This window comes from Onychomys torridus, chromosome 8 (assembly GCF_903995425.1).
Source record: "Onychomys torridus chromosome 8, mOncTor1.1, whole genome shotgun sequence".
Taxonomy (NCBI): domain Eukaryota; kingdom Metazoa; phylum Chordata; class Mammalia; order Rodentia; family Cricetidae; genus Onychomys; species Onychomys torridus.
In genome coordinates this window covers 85,154,772-85,174,781 of record NC_050450.1, presented here as the reverse complement: position 1 = coordinate 85,174,781, position 20,010 = coordinate 85,154,772, and the positions used below count along the sequence as shown (strand labels likewise).

The following is a 20,010-nucleotide window of genomic DNA, read 5'->3' as shown; positions in this document are numbered from 1 at the left end:
TCACCTAAGATGTGTTCCAATCAAGGACAACACAGGCCACAGGCTAAGCATCTTCCTGTTCTCTAAGACCCAGGGAAGGCCTCCTGTGACAGTCCCCAGAGCCATATTAAAAGAGAATTCTGGTTCTCCTAGATCTTCTGTGCTACCTGCCACAGCCTTCATAAGGAAAAGCATGAAGGCATGGTATCTGTAAGGGCAGGTGACTAGGGAAGAGGATTTTTAGGAAGGAGAGCGAGAATTTAGAGATGACTTGAGCCGGGCGGTGGTGGCGCACGCCTTTAATCCAGCACTCGGGAGGCAGAGCCAGGCGGATCTCTGTAAGTTCGAGGCCAGCCTGGGCTACAGAGTGAGTTCCAGGACAGGCTCCAAAGCTACAGAGAAACCCTGTCTCGAAAAACCAAAACCAAAACAAACAACCAACAACAGAAAAATTAGAGATGACTTGAGATAACCCAGAGAATAAGTGTAAGATCAAGAGTCCAGGGCTGGAGATGCTGTAAGCACTTGCTGCTCTTCTGGAGGACTCAGGTTCAATTTCCCACCCACATGGTGGCTCACCACCATCACCAACTCTAGTTCCAGGTCTGATGCCCCTTCTGACCTCTGTGGGTATGAGGCACAAACGTGGTACACAGATGTAAATGTAGGCATAGTTTTACACATAAATCTTTTGTTGTTGTTGTTAAATGTACATGAGTGCTCTATAGATTTCATGCCAGAAGAGGGCATCAGATCCCACTATAGATGGTTATGAGCTACCATGTGGGTGCTGGGAATGGAACTCAGGAACCTCTGGAAGAGCAGCATGTGCTCTTAACTGCTGAGCCATCTCTCTGGCCCATTTTTATACATAAATCTTAAAAAACAAGACAAGAGTCCATAAAATGTATTTTATTTTTATCATGAAGAAGTTTTTCCCATTCCTTCCACAACCCAGCACACCCCAGGGTGGACCACTAACCTCTGAGCCCACTCAGGACCCACTCCTGGGTAACTTTATAAAGTTCTACTATGGAAATTTGAGGCTTCAAAGAATCAAGTTCAAGGCCTTGTGCAAGACTTCAAACTCTGCCCTTTCCTGAATGGTAAGGGATAAAGGAGCTGGCATTTGTGTTTAGTACAGTGCTTGGCACATGACACAGCAGGTACCATTCACAAGGTCCACTACAGCACGCAGAAGAACTGAGAGGGTGGCTGGGAAGTCACAGAGCAAGGGGCAGTGGACGAGAAGGCTGGGCAGGATAATCTCCATCCCCTCTGCTTTGTGCCTGGAGAGCCGAAGGAGACTGAGTGTTCCTATCAGGTGCCTGGTTGGGATAGCTAAAGACAACTGAGTGACTAGTGGACAGCCTCCCTCTGAAATGGAATTTCTGTGTCTTCAGGAGGCCTGTCTCCAAGGGGGTCATTGTGAATGAGAGCCAAATGACACATGCCACTCCCACACCCCACATTCTTTTAGATCTTGGCCAGACAACAGGGACAGAGTGTATTTCTGGGCAGAGCCGGGTAAAGCAGGTGGGCTAGGAATCTGGAGCAGGGTCAGGAGGATGTGGATCTCCAGTGGCTGACGTGGCAGACTTCTCCTGCTGCTGTCTGACATACTGATCCAGCAGGGAAGTCAGCTGGGAAGGCTGGTGCTGAAGCAGGAAGCGGGTCTGGGCCATGAGGCGAGTAAGCCCTCCTACTAGCTCCCCCTGCAGCAGGTCCAGGCCGGGCAGCTTGGCATACTCTACGAAGCCCTGCCTACTGAGAATGGTGTCATCAACGCAGCCACCTAGAAGAACGGAAGGGTCAGCTGGGTTCCCTGCAAATGTTCCTCTTCTTGAGAGGCATCATCCCAACCCAAGAACCTCCTGTCCAGTGCCCTTCTCCCCTCCCAGTTGGTCCTAAAATCAGGGTCACACTTGTGCCTCACCCCATTCCCATTGTTGGGCATCAACCCCTCTCCTCTCTTTCCCTGAAAACATGCATAAGATGTGCACCTAATCTCAAACACCCTAAAGTCAGTGGCTCTTAAACTTCTTTGACGACAGGCTCTTGGAGTGAAGAAATGGAGCTGCCATCTAAATGACGCAGATGCACAAAGGTGGGGATGGATGGAGGTGTCATGTGACAGCGCTACAGATCTGTCACCACTCAACTAAACACAGACAGACAGAGGACGGGGTCGCATGCTATGTGTATTTTGCAATGCAATGCCAGGGAAAGACAATCCTGGAGTGTAAGGGGGTGTGTATGACTATAAATCTAAGTTCCTAGGAAATAGGAATTTTCTGTGGGCACAGGCAGTCTCCTCCACAGAATGAACCCCAAAACATCACAGCACTGGCCCTTGGCCCTCTTTATTTGAGATACTTGTTTTATTATTTTTAAATGGTTTTATTTATTTATTGGGGGGAGTATGCACATACCACAAACAACTTCTGGGACTCAGTTCTCTCCTCCCACTATGTGGGTCATGGCAATTGATCTCAGATCCTCAGCTCTGGCAGCAGGACATTTACCTGCTGAGCCATATTGCTGGTCCAAGAGATACCGATACCCTCACCAGTACCCACTATCTGATAGGTAAGATTCAGAAGGCCTGATGTCCCCTCCCGTCTCCTCAGTGGGAGATGCCCCTCTGCTCCCTTTCCTCTAGTACAGAAAGGATGTGTGGCAGTCATACAGCACAGGCGCTGAGTGACAGAGTCAGTCCCCAGTAAACATGCTGACTCAGGCCTCATCCACCAGAGGCTCTGTGCCACCCACCTACCTCAGCCCGGCTCTAACTGTCAGGGCTGCCCACTCACCCAGCAGTGGCAGGAAAGGAACACTCTTTAAGATCCGAACCATTTCCTTGACCTTGGGCTCTTCACTGACCAGTAGCAGATTGTGCCCAATAAAAAGGGGTAGCAGGTTTTGGTATTTTGAATCTTCTATAAAAGGCTTCAGGACCTATGATTGCAGGAAAGAATGGCTAATGGGGGACAAGAGGAGGGAAAAGCCACATGCCTTAGTCACAGGCTGTACCAAGATGAAAGGTCACGCTTAGGGTCCCCTCAGTCCCTACCCACAGTTTAGGCACCAGACTAGGGCAGCATGTCTAGGCTGACTAGAACAGAAGTTGGAAGCAGCCTTCAGCAGGGCATGGGAAGAAGACAGGCCTGAGCCAGGGCAACCCTACCTGGTTGGGGAAGACTTTTATCAAGATCTTGTGTTTCCGCAACTGGTGCCGCAGGAGGAGCTTGTCCTCTGCACTCATGGCCACGTTCTGGCACACAGCTATCATTCGGTTATCTCGAAAAACTGCTGCTATATCCCGACGCAGGAGCTGGATGAGGCCTGACTCCTGTGGCAGGACAGGATGGCTGAGGAGATATGAAGGTCTCCTGGTCCCCTCCCTTCCCCCACATAGGCACTGGAGTGGTCAGTGATGCCAGAATGTGTAATGGACTGGAGAACAGGTGGAACACCCCCATCTTCAGGAATGTTCTACGTCCACTGGAGACTGCAGGTTTCAGAGCACCTGAGAGCGCCTGCCCTTCTCCAGACACCTTGGCAGACAACCTGAGTTATCACAGTTAACAAAGATTACTTCAATTACAGGCTGTGGTAAAACAAGCCTGTAAAATTAACTCCAGCTACTCAGGAGGCTGAGGCAGGAGATCAAAAGTTTAGGCTTGAACTGAAAAGTGAGTTTAAGGCTAAATTTTGAAACTTAGTAAAAGTTAAAATAAAGGCTCGGGACAGAGTTTAGTGGCAGAACACTAGTATAGGCAACAAACCACATCCACTTCCCAGTACCACACACACACAATGACTTCAATTATCAATCTCACACTGTACTAATGGTGAATTATTTTACCAACTTTATTATTTTTTGTTGTTGCTGTTTTTCTAAACAAGGTTTCTCCGTTTAGTCCTGGCTATCCTGGAACTCACTCTGTAGACCAGGCTGGCTTCGAACTCAGAGATCCACCTGCCTCTGCCTCCCGAGTGCTATGATCCACTGCCCAGTTTATTTGACCAACTTTAGATCTGTGGTGGAGGCTGAAAGATGTCTCAGTAGGGCCAGGCGGTGGTGGCACACGCCTTAATCCCAGCACTCGGGAGGCAGAGCCAGGCGGATCTCTGTGAGTTCGAGGCCAGCCTGGTCTACAGAATGAGTTCCAAGCACAAAGCTACACAGAGAAACAGTCTCGGAAAAAAAAAAAAAAAAAAGGTGTCTCAGTGGGTAAAGGCATTTGACAACTAAGTGGGAAAGTGAACTTACTAATGATGTAAGAAACTGCATGGCTTGGAGTCCAACTTTACCAGCCTACCACCGAGTAACATAAGCAAGTCTCCTTACCTCCTTGGGGGGCTTGGGAGGAGGTGGCAGGCATCTAGGGTTGATGGCAGGCTTAGGAGGAATATACTCAGTTAGAGCCATTAGCTTCTGCCGCTCAAAGTGCATGACGCGGCGGTGGCGGGTCACAGCCTTGGAGCCATGGCGCACAGTCTGGAGGGTGGGCAGCCAAGCTGGAAGGGGAGATGGCAGCACAGTAAGAGACAGCCCCATGGAGGACCCAGCCTATCTCCGACGGACAAAAGAACACCCCTCTCCCACAGAGAGACGCGGCTCACAGAACTAAATGCGGCACAAGTCCCCTCTCTTTTAGGGGTATCAGGGCTCACTACCTCATGACTCATTTCTCCAGGCTTGTTACTGCTGCTGCTTTTGCTTGTTTTTAGACAGGGCCTCTCAGAGCCCAGGCGGCCTTGAACTCACAGAGTAACTGAAGATCACCTTCTGGTCCGCCCACTCCACCTGAGTGCTGTGGTTAGGATTACAGGTGTTTGCCACTGTGTCTGGTTTAAGTGTGTTTTGGATTAAATGCAGGGATTTTATGCATGCTAGGCAAGTCTACCAAGTAGACTACAGACCCAGCTCTCTACAAGTCCTTCTTATGTGCAGTGCTAGAAGTTTAAAAGATTATGTATGTATTTAATTGGGTGATAATGTTACACTCCTTTACTCCCAGCACTCGGGAGGCAGAGGCGGGCGGGTCTCTGTGAGTCTGAGGCCAGCCTGGTCTACAATGTGGGTTCCAGGACAGCCAGAGCTGTTATTCAGAGAAAACTTGTCTCAAAAAAAGGAGGAGGAGGGGGAGGAGGAGGAGGAGGAGGAGGAGGAGGAGAAGAAGAAGAAGAAGAAGAAGAAGAAGAAGAAGAAGAGAAAGCAAGAAAGAAATAAAAAACAAAGGAAGGAAGGAAGGAAGGAAGGAAGGAAGGAAGGAAGGAAGAAAGAAAGAAAGGAAGCTGGGCAAGGTAGTGTACATCTTTACTCCTAGGGCTTGGGAGGCAGAAGCAGGTGGATTTTCTGCGAGTTCCAAGCCAGCTGGGGATACACAGTGAGACCCAGTCCCAAGATAAAAAATAAGATGCACAAAAAAAAAAAAAAAAAAAAAAAAACCCACCAAGCAACCAAAACCAGCAAGGTCACAAATAATACGTAAACGGATGAGCCTATGCTCCAGTAAAACTTTGCTCATAAAACAGTCATCAGGGGCTGGGACAGCAGCTGGGAGATACAGAACTGGTCTAGGTGCCAAGCCCTAGGTCCCATCCCCAGAAAGCAAGTAAGGAAAAAAAAAAAAAAAGGAACAAATGACAGAAGAAAGCAACCCTGTGACCAGCTCTACTGTGAATGTTAATCCTAGGTCTTAGTGGCAGTTCTTGAAGGACAAAGCCCTGGATCAAGACAACATCAGCTTCATCAGGGAACTTGTTGGAAATACACACTCTCATGCCTGCCCTAGACCTTTGAAATCAGAAACTCTGGAGCAGAGTCCAGCTAGTCGTGTTTTAAGAAGCCCTTCTGGTGATAATGCATGGCTTCATCCCCGAGCGCTGAGGTCTGCTCCTAGGACTTGAAGCAAGAGGAAGGAGAAACACATCACACCATCCTCACGACCCTCTCAAACAAGTCTTTCTTTGGGTCAGATATGGTGGTAAACGCTAGTAATCCAAGCTCCTAGGAAGTAGAGGCAGGAGGATTATGAATTCAAGGCCAACTTCAGCAATGTGAGACCCTGACTCAAAAAGCAAAATTAAGGGCCTGGGAGATGATTCACCCAGTACAGTAAATGCACTTACTGCCAAGCCTGATGACTTGGGCTCAATCCCCCGAGTGCCCCTAGAGTGGAAAAAAGATTCATGCAAGATGCCCTCTGAACTTTGTGTGCCCAATGGCACATTCTGATGACAAGGAAAAGCTTGAAAGGTTCTCTCAGAAACCAAAGAAACACTCCCAATCCCTGAGCCAAACTGACTCTTTCATCCCCAACATAAAGACCAACACTGTAGTTTCCAGGTACGGCTGGAAAAGGATCAGCTAGAAGACTCTTGGGAGACTATGGAGGTTCACCAGGGAGAGAGGTTTTATGGTTAATAGCCACAAGACCGGTTAAGAGTGTCTGGGGAATGAGATGGAACTGGATTTTAAGCCCTGATTTGCAGATTATTAGTGTTTTTTTTTGTTTTGTTTTTTTGCCCTGGCACTGAACTGATCCAAACTTCAGTGTGCTTATCTGTAAAGAACAGTTAATAATGCCTTCTTCCCAAGGTGCGTTTGCTGTAAGATGTAAACCAGGCAATGAATGTAAAACAATAACCACAATCCCTGGACTACAGTACGGTGAATAAATGCCTAACGAGTGCCTACTAACGTCAGGCACCATGCCACTGACTAGCTAAGATGAATGGACACTGCGACCCTCCGTGGGGTTTAGCAGACGAGACAGGCGCCTGGGCAAATGTAAAACTAGATTGTGAATTGACTGAGCGGGGGGGGGGGGGGGGGGGGTGTCAATTAACAGGATACAAGCAAAAGATTTCACTGAGGAACCTGCTTTATAACGCGAGGGTTGGGGGAGAAGACCCGAGGAGGCTGAGTTTACGCTGACCTCAAGAAACAATACATTAAAATCCCAGCAAGGACTCTGCGGGGTCGGGGACAAGAAGTGAGCGAGGGGTTAGAAAAGTGTTCGCGACATCGTTGCTGTCATTACCAGGGTGTGTATGGGGATGGAGGGGATGTCACAGGGCACTGGACCCAATCAAGTCAGAGACCCGGCCAGTGGCAGGGTCACCGAGAGCTGTCAGATTACGGGAGAGGTCAGAGGGAAAGGAGGGAGCGAGGGCTAGAGAGCGCCGGCCTGTGCGCCGTGAGGCCCTGGGCCTCTCCTTACCCGCCCGGGGCGGGAGACCTCCTCGAAGTATCCCCGCCACCGCCGCGGCCATCGCTACAGGAAGTCCCCGCGAGCGCCGCGCGGAGACGGAAGGAGCTGAGGATTGTGGGGCAGCAAGGAAAACCCAGGGCCGGAAACAGTAGGAGAGCCACCGGATGGAGCCGCTATCCGCATGCGTAGAGTCGGGCCTGTAGTGCCCGCCCCCACTCCTACCGGTCCGTCGGAGCTGGCGTCCGGTCTCCTAGCAACGACGCGAGACTGCAAGGGACCGTTCTTCTCTTTCTTCCGGTCTCTTCAGTTTGCGACCAGTAAAGCCCCGCCACACACCTCTAACTCCAGATCCTTCGCTCTGATTTACTCCTGTCTCCCACCGCACCGCCAGCAACCGACTCTGCACCAACCACCCCTGTCCCTGTCTCCTCAGTCTTCCCTCCCGTCTTCTCTCCAAGCTGGGTGCAGTCATCCCAACGGGCCGGCAATAAGCTTCTCTGCTCCCCTTAGTCTGTCTCCTGCCGCAAACCGCCGCTGTTTCTTTTAGGTCATGCCAGGAGGCGAGCAGGAAGGTGAGTTGGTGTATAGAACAACTGGACGACAGTCAGGTCAGGTCCCCCGAGAATGAAGGCAAATGAAAAGGAGCCTGTCTTTTCACAGCTAAGAATGCTGCCCAGGGTACAGAGGAAGGCGAAGTCTGCATTACCGAAGCCCTGATCACCAAGAGGAACTTGGCCTTCCCTGAGGATGAAGACCTGTCAGAAAAGATGTGAGTGGAGAAGGAAAGCACAGATGTTCAGTTTGCTGAGCTATATGATTTTGTAAATCGTGTCTGTCTCTTTAGTTACTCCACACTTCAATCAGCAGTCCTTCTCACTTGGTTTTCCTTACTTTTTTTTTTTTTTTTAATTTTCGGGAGCTGAGGACCAAACCCAGGACCTTGTGCTTGTTAGGCAAGCACTCTACCACTGAGCTAAATCCCCAACCCCAGTTTTTACTTCTTAAAGATGGCTCTTTTCTCATCATCCTCAGCTGCCTTAGAGAATGCTATAGCAAACTCAGAAATTCTCTGTTCAGTCTGGCCTCCCAGCAAGAACCAAAAATCTTTCCACACTCTAAAAGTGTGCAGTTTCTCACACTGCATTCTTGCCCCTTGTTACTCAGAAGAGAGAGCAGCTTGACATCACCCAAGAGCTTGTTAGATATGAAGACTTTCCACTGGGGATGTAGCTCGCTTGACAGAGTGCTAAGCACCACGTAAAACTGGCCTTGGTTTTTACCTCAGCACTCAAGAGGTAGAGGCCAGAAGATCAGAAGTTCGATCCTTCTCAGCTACATAGTGAGCCTGAGGCCACCCTGGGCTACATGAAGCCCTGGCTTTAAGAGAAAGAAAAAAAGATACCCATCTCAGACCTACTGAATTAGAATCTGCATCTTCCGGTACCCAAAGGATTCACAGGCACATTCAAGTTCAAAGCAGACTAGATTAGCACACGCATGTTCTGCTTGAAATGCCCTGTCCCTATCCCTTCCCCATGGCCTGCTCACTGGTCACCTCTAGGAAGATGCCCTTGACTCCTCCACTCTGGAGTTGGTACATAGCCCATGTAACCACTTTCATTTCTTGTACCTGCCTTTGGCATCCACTTGGTCACAGATATTTGCCTGGCTTCCCTGATAATGATGGGCAAGGACCTATGTCATTTGTCTGGAGGATACTTAGTAAATTTGGAAATAGTGAAGGTATGGATGGAACAAGTGATTTCCCCTCCGTGGGTGACTCACAAGGGAGTGAGGAAGATTCTTCCAGAAGAAATGAGAGTATTTCTGCATCTATCCCCACCCTGCCTCCACCATCCAAACTGATCTTGTCCTGAATCTCCAGGGACCATGGCCACCACCCACCAGCTGTCCAGAGGGCCCTTGTCGGCTTCCTCTCTATTCTTTCTCACTTCCACCAAGAGAACCATGTGTCTGAGACTAGCCAGTCTCATGACCTAGACACCACTACCTGGGTCAAGCAGCTGTTCTAGACATCTCATCAAAACCATTTAGTCCCCTTCTTTTCCTTGAGACATGTCTTCTTCTCCCCCCCCCCCCTCGGCCACTAAGAGGCCACAGATGCAGGCCCTATCGACCCGTTTTGCTTACTCTCTCCAGGTTTCATACTCTCGATGAACTGGAGACTGTCCGCTTGGATCGGGAAGGGATTACTTCTATCAGGAATTTGGAGTGCCTCCGGAATATTCACAGCCTCTACCTGCAGTCGGTAAAGTCTTGCCCCCATGCCTCCTGACCCCCCCCCCATGCCTCCTGTCCCCTCCCTGTTGTGAACCTAGTCTGTCTAACTTGAAAAACCTGGGATTGCCTTTAATCCCAGCACTTGGGAGGTAGAGGCAAGTGGATCTCGTGAGTTCGAGGCCAGTCTGTTCTACAAAGCAAGTTACAAGACAAGACAGTCATGGCTACACAGAGAAACCCTGTCTTGAGAAAACAAAACAAACAAAAAGACTGATTTCCTACCCCAACCCCACAAAGAGCTCCTGAACATGCTCTTGAGTTGCCGTTCCACCATTCCAGTTGGGCACAGTGGCATATGCCAGTCTCTTGAGTACCCAAGAGGCTGAAGCTGAAGGATCACAAGATTGAGGTCAGCCTGGGCTACAGAGGAAGTTCCAGGCAGCCTGCCCTACACAAAACCCTGTCTTAAAAATATAGATTTAAGGGGCTAGAGAGATGGCTTAGCGGTTAAGAGCACTGGCTGCTCTTCCAGAGGATCTGGGTTCAAGTCCCAGCAACCACATGATGGCTCACAACCATCTGTAATGAGATCTGGTGCCCTCTTCTGGCCTGCAGGGATACATGCAGATAGAATACATAATAAATAGATCTTAGAAAAATATCTATATAGAGAGATATAGATATATATATATAGAGAGAGAGATCCAGGTGTGATGATGGTGCATGCTTTTGGTCCCATCACTTGGGGAAGCAGAGGCAGGCAGATCTCTGTGAGTTGGAGGTCAGCTTGGTCTATGATTTCCAGGCCAGCCAAGGCTACTTAGTGTGACTGTGTCTCAAAAAATAAAAAATAAAAATAAATATATAAATAATAAAATTAAAAAATAGGGCTGGAAAGATGACTCTGTAGGTTAAAGTGCTTGCTGCCGAGCCTGGTGACCTGAGTTCACTCCTAGGACCCACACAGTAGGAGAGAACTGTCTCTGTCAGGCTGTTCCCTGACCTCCACACACATCCTTGACATATGTGTTCACACACACACACACACACACATACACGGGTGCACGCACGCACGCACACTCGCCACCAATGAGGCCATTCCCATTTCTCTATTGGCCCCTTGGTTTCCTTCTTTTGAGTCTGCAGCCCTTTGGTTCTGCTCATTGGACTAGCTCCAAGTTCACACATTAACCATTGACCAGAGAAGACAAATCATCTTCCCCAAGGCGATGGCAGCCAGCCACAGTCAGGTTGAGTGGTCATCCTCCACCTACACTGGCTGCAGCTGAGAACAGACATGGTCTTAGGGCTTCGTCTCCTTAAAAAGACTCTCCACCCAGCTGACTTAAACTTGGTTTCTTCCCACAGAATAAGATCCAGCGAATTGAGAACTTGGCATGCATCACCTCTCTGCGGTATGTGGCACCAAGGCAACAAAGGAGTAAGGAGTGGGTAGTGAGAAACTGGCTACACCCCTAGAACTGTCTTGGGGCTCTCTAAGCCTGGCTCTTTGTCAGGTGAGATATCTAGCTCTGCTCTCCTCACCCCACAAGGCTTTGTGTCCCCACTTAGCCAGCTGACTACACGGAGGAGCCTGGCTGGGGACCTGGTACCCTCCTCCCTCCTGCCTGCCCCCTCCTCCAGCAGTCCTGTATCTTATCTCCATCCCTCCCTTTCCCCCGGCAGCTTCCTGTCTCTGGCAGGAAACCAAATCAGGCAGGTGGAAAACCTCCTTGACCTCCAGTACCTCCAGTTTCTGGACCTTTCTGACAACCTGATAGACGTGCTGAAGCTAGGTAGGAATACGTGCCCTGGCTCTTGCAGTGGGTCCCATGTGGTGTCCTCCCTCCTCTTGGCTCCAAGCTCCTTGTGATCTTGCTTCTTTCTCTCCCCCGGCTGGGGTGGAGGGAGGGCAGAGCAAGCAGGGAACCCTCACTCATTCTTTCTACTGCACAGATGAGCTCCCCCAGAGCCTTCTCATCCTCAATCTGTTGGGAAACACCTGCACCAACCAAAATGGCTACAGGTGAGGAGGGGCTGAAGGTGGGGTAAAGAAGTGCTGGATGAGCATCACCCACTGCTCCAGAAAGCCACTATCAGCCTGCAACCCTGATTGGTTCATCCATGGTGCCCTAGACTGAGCCTGTCCCAGTCCCACATCCAGCACCTCATAGGAGCCAGCCTTTTGCTCTTAGGGCTGACCCCAGGCCCATCTCCTAGTCTGAGTCATACCCACCCAGGTATGGGCACTGAAGCATATGTCACCATATCCTCCCAGGTTCCCCATTAGGGATGCCCTCAGGGGTAACCTCTGCTCCTCTGCCTTACAGGAAGATGGTGACAGGAGCTCTGCCACTGCTCTTGGACCTAGACAAGCAGCCTATATTGGAGCGCTGGACCTCGGATGATGGCGATGATGACAATGAGTCCTTGGATGAGGAGGAGGAATTCCCGGAGCTGAATGGCCCATTCTGCACAGAGCGAAGTGATTACTGTTCACACCTTATAGCTTCCCTCGGCTTACATTGCCCTTGGAGATGGGAATGACATTGTCACTGTCCTAGGCAGCTAGCTCTGCCGTGACCTTCTCTCCAGCTCTGTGGTCTCCTCCACTCCAGGCCCTTTGTGTTTCCAGAGTGCCAGTCAGGTGGAAGGTGACATCTTCCCAGGCTGGCTCAGTCCCTGGGGTTACATGATCACTTTCCATCAGCCTCAGGGCCACCTGCCACTCATGACAGAGTGAGTGTCAATGACCCACCTCAGTCTGGAATCAGCAGGATCTAATGAGAGGATGCAGGTGACCCGTCTCTTCCCTGCCCCAGCCCAATATGTATTCTACTAGGGATGCTGGTAGGTTCACCAGAGACATCCCCGGCCCAAGGCCCTCCTGCCAAGCCCAGGGCTGCCCTCTCCTCCCCAGGGTTCTTCAAGGACTTGGACCAGGAACTGCAGCAGCATCAAGAGCAAAGGCAGCAGACGGTCCTGGAAGAGCACTTGTCAAGGATGGAGATACAGCCTGTCCTCACCGACCTGCCCCTGCTGCCTGCAGTGCCCATGGCTGGAGACTGCAGCCCTGCTGTCACCGAGCAGCCTGAGAAAGAGGCAGTTGCTCAGGCCACCTCCTCCACCCAGACCTCCTCTTCTACCAAGAAACCAGTTCCCAAGAGCCAGAAAAGCTCTGCCCCGGCAAGGAAGGGGGCCCCAGCAGCCGCAGCCTCCAAGACCTCTCCAGCTGCAGCCCCCAGCATGACAAAAACTACAGCCAAAAGGAACACGAAGTAGTGTGCAGCCCCTCACCTGTGGCAGGAGCCCCACCCCCAATAAAGTATCTTTGGGCTTGGAATGCTTTTCATGTCCCATGGGGTAAGTCAAGGAAAGAAACCAAAACCAGAAGTCAAAAACACAATCCCCAAAAGCAGCTTAACTTTTCAGGAATGACCCAAAGGGCTGGCATCTCTCTGGGTCCCCAGATGGCTTGCTGGGCCTCAGGTGGGCAACAAGTGGGGACCACCTCACAAAGGATGCTGTCTCATGGTGAGATAGTTTTGGTTTCTTTCTTTCTTTCTTTTTCTTTTTTTTTTTTTTTTTCTTTTTTTTTTTTTTGAGACAGGGTTTCTCTGTGTAGTTTTGGTGCCTGTCCTGGATCTCACTCTGTAGACCAGGCTGGCCTCACAGAGATCTGCCTGGCTCTGCCTCCCAAGTGCTGAGATTAAAGGTGTGCACCACCACCACCACCACCACCACCACCACCACCACCACCACCACTTGGCTTATTGTTTTGTTTTTAAGATAGTGATTTTCTGTGTAATCCTGGCTGTCCTGGAACTCGCTATTTAGACCAGGCTAGCCTGGGACTCACAGAAATCCACTAGCCCCTGCCTCCTGAGTAATTGGATCAAAGACATGCCACCATTCAGTCAAGCTAAGGACTAAAACCTTGGGATCCTGATTGTCCCCATTTGGCAGCCAGCTCTCATGAAGCATGATCTTGGGTCTTCAACCAAACACTCATCATTAGGGTTTATGGTACCATAGCTCTAGCAACCAGCCTGCCGGGAGCTGCCTTTTGTCCTGGCTCAGCTCTCCCCGGATGACCTGAGATCCAGTTCATTGAATAAGGAAATAAAACATTTATTAAGTCAAAGGCTATACCAGCCACCCAGACCCTGGATGAGCGGTGTGAAGGATGCCTGTAACTTCAGCCACCACTACCACCACAGCTCACAGCAGCTGGCCCAGAGCTCCTGTATCCAGTGGGCCAAGAGGTGCTGCATGCTTAAGCATAGGCCTGCTGCTCCTTCTCCACAAAGGCCTGGAAGAGGCTGCCCAGCCCCCGGGGAGGGACGGTCTGGTCACCAGTAAGTAGTCCTCGGAGAGCCTCCAGGCCTTCCTGTTCCAGGCTCTGCTGCTTCTGCCGGATCTGTTTTCTCTGATCCTGCCAGGCAAGGCAGAGGTGAGGAATGTGGACCCTCTCCTCCAGGCAGGAGAAACCCAAGACTAGCTGAAGGTCCCACCTGCCCCCAGCTCTGCAGTCTCCTCTAGCCACAGGCCCTAGAATATCGAGAAGGTAAAGGTATTTCCTACCTGCCCTCAGCATAGTCCCCTAGGGCTACCTGCTTATCCTCCATCAGCTCCAGGGCTGCCTGGTGTCCACGATAGAGTAAGTGTCGACGATCCACCTGAGTCTGGAACCGGGGGAGGATCTGAACAGGGTCCTGGGCTCCAAAAGTGGGAGACAGCACCTGGGGGGCCTGGGCCACCCCCACTTCAAAAATGAAGGGCTTGAATACCGACCTAAAGAGACACAGGTTGGAGGACTGAAGTAGTAGCAGGGGACATGTCTGGTCATGTCCCCTGGCCAGTACGTCCTCTCCACCCTCACCTGGACGGGTCTGGTGTGGCAGTGAGGAAGTGGACACAGGGCTTTGTAGGATCCTGGGGCAGGACCGACACCATGCTGGCTGTGGTTCGGAAGCCTCCGGAGTCCATGCAGATGCCGCTCTCCTTGTTCCTGAGGATGTCCATCATCACCTCTGCTGTGATACTTCCTGCAAAGGAGGAAGTGGTGGGGACCCAGCAAATAAGAGTGTGAGAGAGACTCCAGGCTAGGGTGCTGTGGCCCTCTCGCCCACCACTCCCAGACCTTGCTGTTGCTGTAGCAGCTCACACCCAGCCCGGAAGCGGGCCTTGGCAGCTTCCATTCGCACAGGCTGCTGGGCCAAGGAGAAGACCTCTGCAAAGTTAAAGGTGCCCTGTCCGGTCCACCAACCCTGGGCCTTGGCGTGGCTTCGGAGCTCTGGGTGTTCTGCTGAGATGTCCGTGCCAATGCTCAGTTGGTTAGAAATGTTTCGGGCACCCCCTGCAGAAGAAGAGGAACTTATTCATGTATCACGGAGCACCCACTATATGCCAGGTCCTGGGTAAGGAGCTTAGATTACGGTTTTAAAAAGCTCAACCTGTCCTCAAGGGGCCTCCGGTGAGGAGGAGACAGACAAATCAATCAGAGCTATGTCATAGGGATGGACAGGATGGCAAAGTGGTAGTCGCTTGCACATGACCCCAGGAAGGCTTTCCAGAGGAAGGGGCAGGCTGAAGCAGGGGAGCACCTGGCCAGGGGAAGGAGGAAGTTCCTAAGTGGGTTCATTTCCAGTTTTCTGGAGTGTCCCAATGCCCAAGGCTGTCGGGGAGACAAAAGTGGGGGCCTCCAGAAGTGGAGGGCAGTAGCTGGGGACGTCTAGGTTCCCTCTCGGAGGCAGGCTCCACACTAGACTCCTACCCTGGATCCGCTGAGCAGCCCACAGCCTGCCAGCTGTCTCCAGCACCCATGCCTCTGTGCGGTCCGCCAGTAGGAAGGTGTTGTGATAGCAGAATGGCACAGGATCCTCCCGGCAGCTGCCCCCCTGCCCGTAGCGTTCTAGCAAGCCTGCAATCACGCACACAGCCTCCTGGGCAGTACTGCTCCGTTCCAAAGCCAGCCTAGCAGAGAGGTCAGAGGACAGAAGTGATCCAGAGAGGTTTGACGAAAGCCCATATTACACAGCAAACCCAGCAGCAATGATGGTATGCGGCACAGGCCTGTGAGCCCAACAAGGAGGTGGAGACAGGAGGATCAGAAGTTCAACTCCACACTCAGAAACATACTACAAGATTCCTTATCTCAAAACAGACAAAAATTCCAAGGCAAAATGAAAAACCAGCCAGATGTGATGGTAAACACCTCTAACCCCAGCACTTGGGAGGCAGAGACAGGTGGATTTCTCTGAGTTCAAGGACAGCCTGGCCTACATAGTGAATTCTAGGCCAATCAGGGATACACAATGAGAAGCTGTCTTAAAACAACAATTAAGAAAAAAGAAAAAAGAAAAAGCCATATGCCAATGGTTTCCAAGCTTAGAACTGAGAGTTCCATGGAAAGGTCTGGAACACTATTTCCAAGGAAGAAGTGCCTGGACTTCTCAGTCAGAGCTGCACCTTTATCAGTTTCTATAAACCAGAATTCTATGGGAGATTTCAGTTAACAAAAAAGTACTGAAAAAAAAATTAAACCATTCTGGGCCAAAAGAGGCTTTTTATCAGGCTTGGTGGCCTACGACTTTAATCCCAGCTCTTAGGAAGCAGAGGCAGGTGGACCTTTGGTTTCAAGGCCAGTCTGCTCTACAAAGTTCCAGGTAACCCAGGCTGGCCTCGAACTCACAGAGATCCTCCTGACTCTGCCTCCCAAGTGCTGGGATTAAAGGCGAGCACCACCACCGCCCGGCTGAAACCCTGTCTTGAAAAATCAAAGGAGGAGGAGGAGGAGATGATGATGATGATGATGATCATCATCATCATCATAATGATTATGATAGAAGGTGAACAGCAGCCTTCTTAGAGAGGCCACGGGTCAAGGCCAAGAGAGAGGCAAGGCCAATGAACCTGAGTGTTAGGGGCAGAGGGTGGGGGCATGAAGAGCGGGTCTGTACCTGAGAAGATCCATACCCAGGAGGGCTTCCCCCTCCGCAACAGGCTCCTTGGTCCACACTGCTTCGTTGCCAATGCAGACACCATGTTCATTGGCTCCCATCTCAGCCCCCCACAGCCAGGAAGGGCGGCTCAGAATGACAGCATGTGTCTTCCACACCTGTTCCACCTCGATGTAGGTGCACTGGAGGTAAAGAAGAGAAAAGGGAATTCACAGGGAAAAAAAAAAAAGATCCAGAATCTGCATTGCTCCGGCACTTTGTCAGGCACTTTAATATAATGGCCTTAAGAAAGGGCTTGTTCTAAGGTCACACATGTGTAAACTGCGTTAGCAGAGGCTAACGAGACTCAAGGTCCAGGTTGGTGGACTTGAAGTCCGTACTCTTCACAGCATCTGCCAACATCCGAGGTGCAAGAAAGCGAAGGTCTAGGAACAATGTCTAAACCTTCCTATTCCTTTTAATTCCTAACCCACCTGGAGCCGGCTTCCAGGGGTGTGAGTGCCTGCTGGTATAAACACCACCTCCTGCACCTCATCTCGGGGGCGGTCCGAGTTCTTTGCAAAGATCACAGCCGGGATGGCTGAGGCCGGAGGCACAGAGACAAAGCAGTCGCAGGAACAAGGGGCTTCCGGGCTCGAGGAGGCCATCTGCTAAGAGGTAGGGATGATCAGGTCCCTCCAGTAACACCTCTCCACAATCCTGGCCACCTGTGGGGCCTAGGACGCTCCCTCCCACATGTGCACTCAGAGAAGACAGAGTCCATGCCAGACGCTCCGGTCCGGGACAACAGCACTGGACGCACACTCAGAGTGCAGTATGCACTAAACGAGTCAGCAGACAATGCAGAGCGTCCGCCTTGTAGCCTTAGCCCTTCCAAGCTGGAAGGGTAGTTTCTAGGCACTAACGCCCTCTCCAAGAATCCCACGCTCCTGCGCATGTCCACATTCGCGCTCCTCTTCCGTCCAACCACTTCCAAGTCCTCAGTACCTCCACCTCTCACCCTCTCTGCCTCCAAGACCCCCAAACTCAGTTCTGGGCGCCACGTCCTCCGTTTCAGGACAGATCTGTTCCTCTGGACCCAGATTCCCAGGTGACCAGGAAGGCCTTTGTCCCCGGGGGCGGAGCCGGAACAGAACACCTGCAATCCCACCGTTTCCCACGAGGGTGCGCGCTAGCTAGCACTACTTCTTGGAACCAAGTGGCTGGTTTTCCAAATCCTGCTGCCTGGATGTCCTGGACTTCCAGTTCGGACTTATCAGAGAGAGTCACTATTAGGAGGTGGAGCTGAAGGAGAAAAGAAGCCTGAGTGAAAATAGAGTATTCATAAAATAGCCAACGCTGCTGGGGGTTCTGGAGAGTAAGGGAGAACTTGAGCTGCCCGAATTCTGACTAGAATTCCAAAGACTCAATCCTAGTGAAACAGCACAATACAGGAGGCATAGGGATAGCTTAAGTTAAGTATTGTTTATTTTACAAATTATTTTCAGGGGCTAGAGAGATAGCTTAGCGCTTAAGGGCACTGGCTGCTCTTGCAGAGGATCTGGGTTTGATTCCCAGCACCCACACAGTGGCTCATAGCCCTCTGTAATTCTGCTTCCAGGAAATCGGATGCCTTCTGGCCTCCATGGACACCAGGCACATATGTGGTGCACAGACACACACACTGGCAAAACATCCACACACATACATTAAAATGTTTAATTTTGTAATTGTGTGTGTTTGTGGATTATGTGTATGGGAGGGTATATGCCCAAGGGAGCCAGAAGAGTGTCCATCCTTGAAGCTAGAATTACAGGTGGTTGTGAGCCACCTGGCAGGAAAACCACAATCAGGTCTTCTACAAGATCAGTATTCACTTTTTGTTGTTGTTGAGATGGTTTCTCTGTGTAACAGCCTTGGCTGTCCTGGATCTCGCTCTGTAGACCAGGCTGGCCTTGAACTCACAGAGATCCACCTCCTCTGCCTCCCGAGTGCTGGGATCAAAGGTGTGCACCACCACCATCCGGCCAGCACTCACTCAACTGCTGAAGCATCTCTCCTTTTATTTTCAACCTTAGCTGTCATCTTAGGAGAAGTCCAGCTTGTTGTTGTCTTTTAGTATATTTTACAATTTGACTTTGGAAGATTATTTGTGTGTATTCATGTGTGCAAGTGTACATGCACATGTATGTGCGTGCCTGTGCAGACTAGAGGTCAACATGGGTGTTTTTCTCAGTGGCTCTCCATCTTAGTTTTTGAGACAGGACCTCTGATTAAACCTTAATCTTGTTGATTCTGCTCCACTGGCCGGCCAGTGAGCCCAGTGAGTCTCCTGTCTCCACCCTCCCGGGGCTGGGGTTGTAAGTGCCTGTGCTTCTGGGGACAGAACTCAGGCCTTCATGTTCATATGGCAGTCACTTTATTGTTTGAACCTTATCTCCCTAGCCCCCATATACCCCCATGTCACAAGACGACACACACAAAACCCTCCTGTCTCCAAAAACCCAAGTTCTGTTCTGCCCCACATGTGCTTAAGGTTATAGAAAGATAACTTTGAAAGAAAATTTAGAAATTTCTATTCCAAATCCTTTTACATGCTAAGAAAATGAGATAGCAAAGGAGAAATTGGGTTAATAGGGATGTACAGTGGTGTGGAGCCATATTCTGAACTCAAATATTTTGGGTTTTCAGTTCCCTTTTCCTCTATGAATCATCTCTGTAGGCAGCTCTGAAGAAAATACATCTCATACATTTATGCTCCTATGACCTCTGGGAATTACTTCTAGGGGTTACATACTGTCAGTCTGTAATACCTCAACAACCTTAATTCTTGCAATACAAAAAACACAGGTGTGTGTGTGTGTGTGTGTGTGTGTGTGTGTGTGTGTGTGTGTTCGTGTGCATTCTTCAATTTCTTTAATCTGTTTTTCATATCTGGGCCTGGGAATGGAGCTCAGGTGGTAGAGTATTTGCCTTAGCATGTAAATTTATGCAGTCCCAGGCATTGCATAAACTGGGTGTGGTGGAGAACACCTGCAATTCCAGGAGGATCAGAAGTTCATGAGTATCCTTGGTTACACAGGGAGTTCAATGTCATCCTGGGCAGCAGTCTCTGAATCAAAACAAATTTGTTTTTCAGTGTACACATTTTCCCTCTTCAATTCCTTTGTACTTTTTTTTTTTTTTTTTTTTTTTTTGTGGGTAAAAGGCATTGCTTTCTGATTTCCCTTTTTGAGTATTTTGGTGGTAGTATATGGAAATCTCCCCCACTTGGTTTTTCTTGTCTTTTTAAAAAAGATTTATTTATTTTATGTATATGAGTGCTCTATCTGCATGTACAACTTTATTCCAGAAGAGGGTATCAAATCCCATTACAGATAGTTGTGCACCTCTCTGTGGTTGCTGGGAATCAAACTCAGGGCCTCTGAAAGAGTAGCCAGTGCTCTTAACCTTTGAGCCATCTCTCCAGCCAACCCCCACTCCCACACACACACACACCTTGGTTTTTCAAGACAAAGTTTCTCTGTGTAGTTCTGGCTGTCCCGAACTCACTCTGTATACCAGGCTGGCTTGGAACTAGGAGACCCGCCTGCCTCTGGTTCCTGAGTGTTGAGATTAAAAGG

The 20,010-nt window shown here is 50.2% G+C and overlaps 3 protein-coding genes across 4 annotated transcripts; 1 reads left to right on the top strand and 2 right to left on the bottom strand.

Moving 5' to 3' along the window:
* Positions 1-876: 876 nt before the first annotated feature.
* On the bottom strand, positions 877-7,337 carry Mrpl10 (mitochondrial ribosomal protein L10). Its single transcript, XM_036197797.1, has 5 exons — positions 7,215-7,337; positions 4,334-4,503; positions 3,167-3,331; positions 2,793-2,937; positions 877-1,774 (listed from the first exon to the last, which is right to left on the bottom strand). The coding sequence occupies exons 1-5, from the start codon at positions 7,264-7,266 to the stop codon at positions 1,521-1,523; spliced, it is 786 nt and encodes a 261-aa protein (XP_036053690.1). The 5' UTR covers positions 7,267-7,337; the 3' UTR covers positions 877-1,520.
* A 48-nt stretch (positions 7,338-7,385) lies between these two features.
* On the top strand, positions 7,386-12,789 carry Lrrc46 (leucine rich repeat containing 46). The gene is made up of 8 exons (XM_036197796.1): positions 7,386-7,777; positions 7,866-7,974; positions 9,366-9,474; positions 10,815-10,861; positions 11,133-11,242; positions 11,403-11,472; positions 11,777-11,931; positions 12,367-12,789. The coding sequence occupies exons 1-8, from the start codon at positions 7,756-7,758 to the stop codon at positions 12,726-12,728; spliced, it is 984 nt and encodes a 327-aa protein (XP_036053689.1). The 5' UTR covers positions 7,386-7,755; the 3' UTR covers positions 12,729-12,789.
* Positions 12,790-13,561: 772 nt separating this feature from the next.
* Scrn2 (secernin 2) lies at positions 13,562-17,518 on the bottom strand. 2 transcript variants are annotated; one of them, XM_036196439.1, is made up of 8 exons: positions 17,409-17,518; positions 16,882-17,058; positions 16,409-16,590; positions 15,223-15,422; positions 14,590-14,805; positions 14,329-14,494; positions 14,060-14,240; positions 13,562-13,881 (listed from the first exon to the last, which is right to left on the bottom strand). In XM_036196439.1, the coding sequence occupies exons 2-8, from the start codon at positions 17,053-17,055 to the stop codon at positions 13,723-13,725; spliced, it is 1,278 nt and encodes a 425-aa protein (XP_036052332.1). In that variant the 5' UTR covers positions 17,056-17,058; positions 17,409-17,518; the 3' UTR covers positions 13,562-13,722. The 2 variants fall into 2 exon arrangements, with proteins under 2 accessions (XP_036052332.1, XP_036052330.1); XM_036196437.1 differs by having other exon boundaries at positions 16,882-17,055.
* Positions 17,519-20,010: the final 2,492 nt, after the last annotated feature.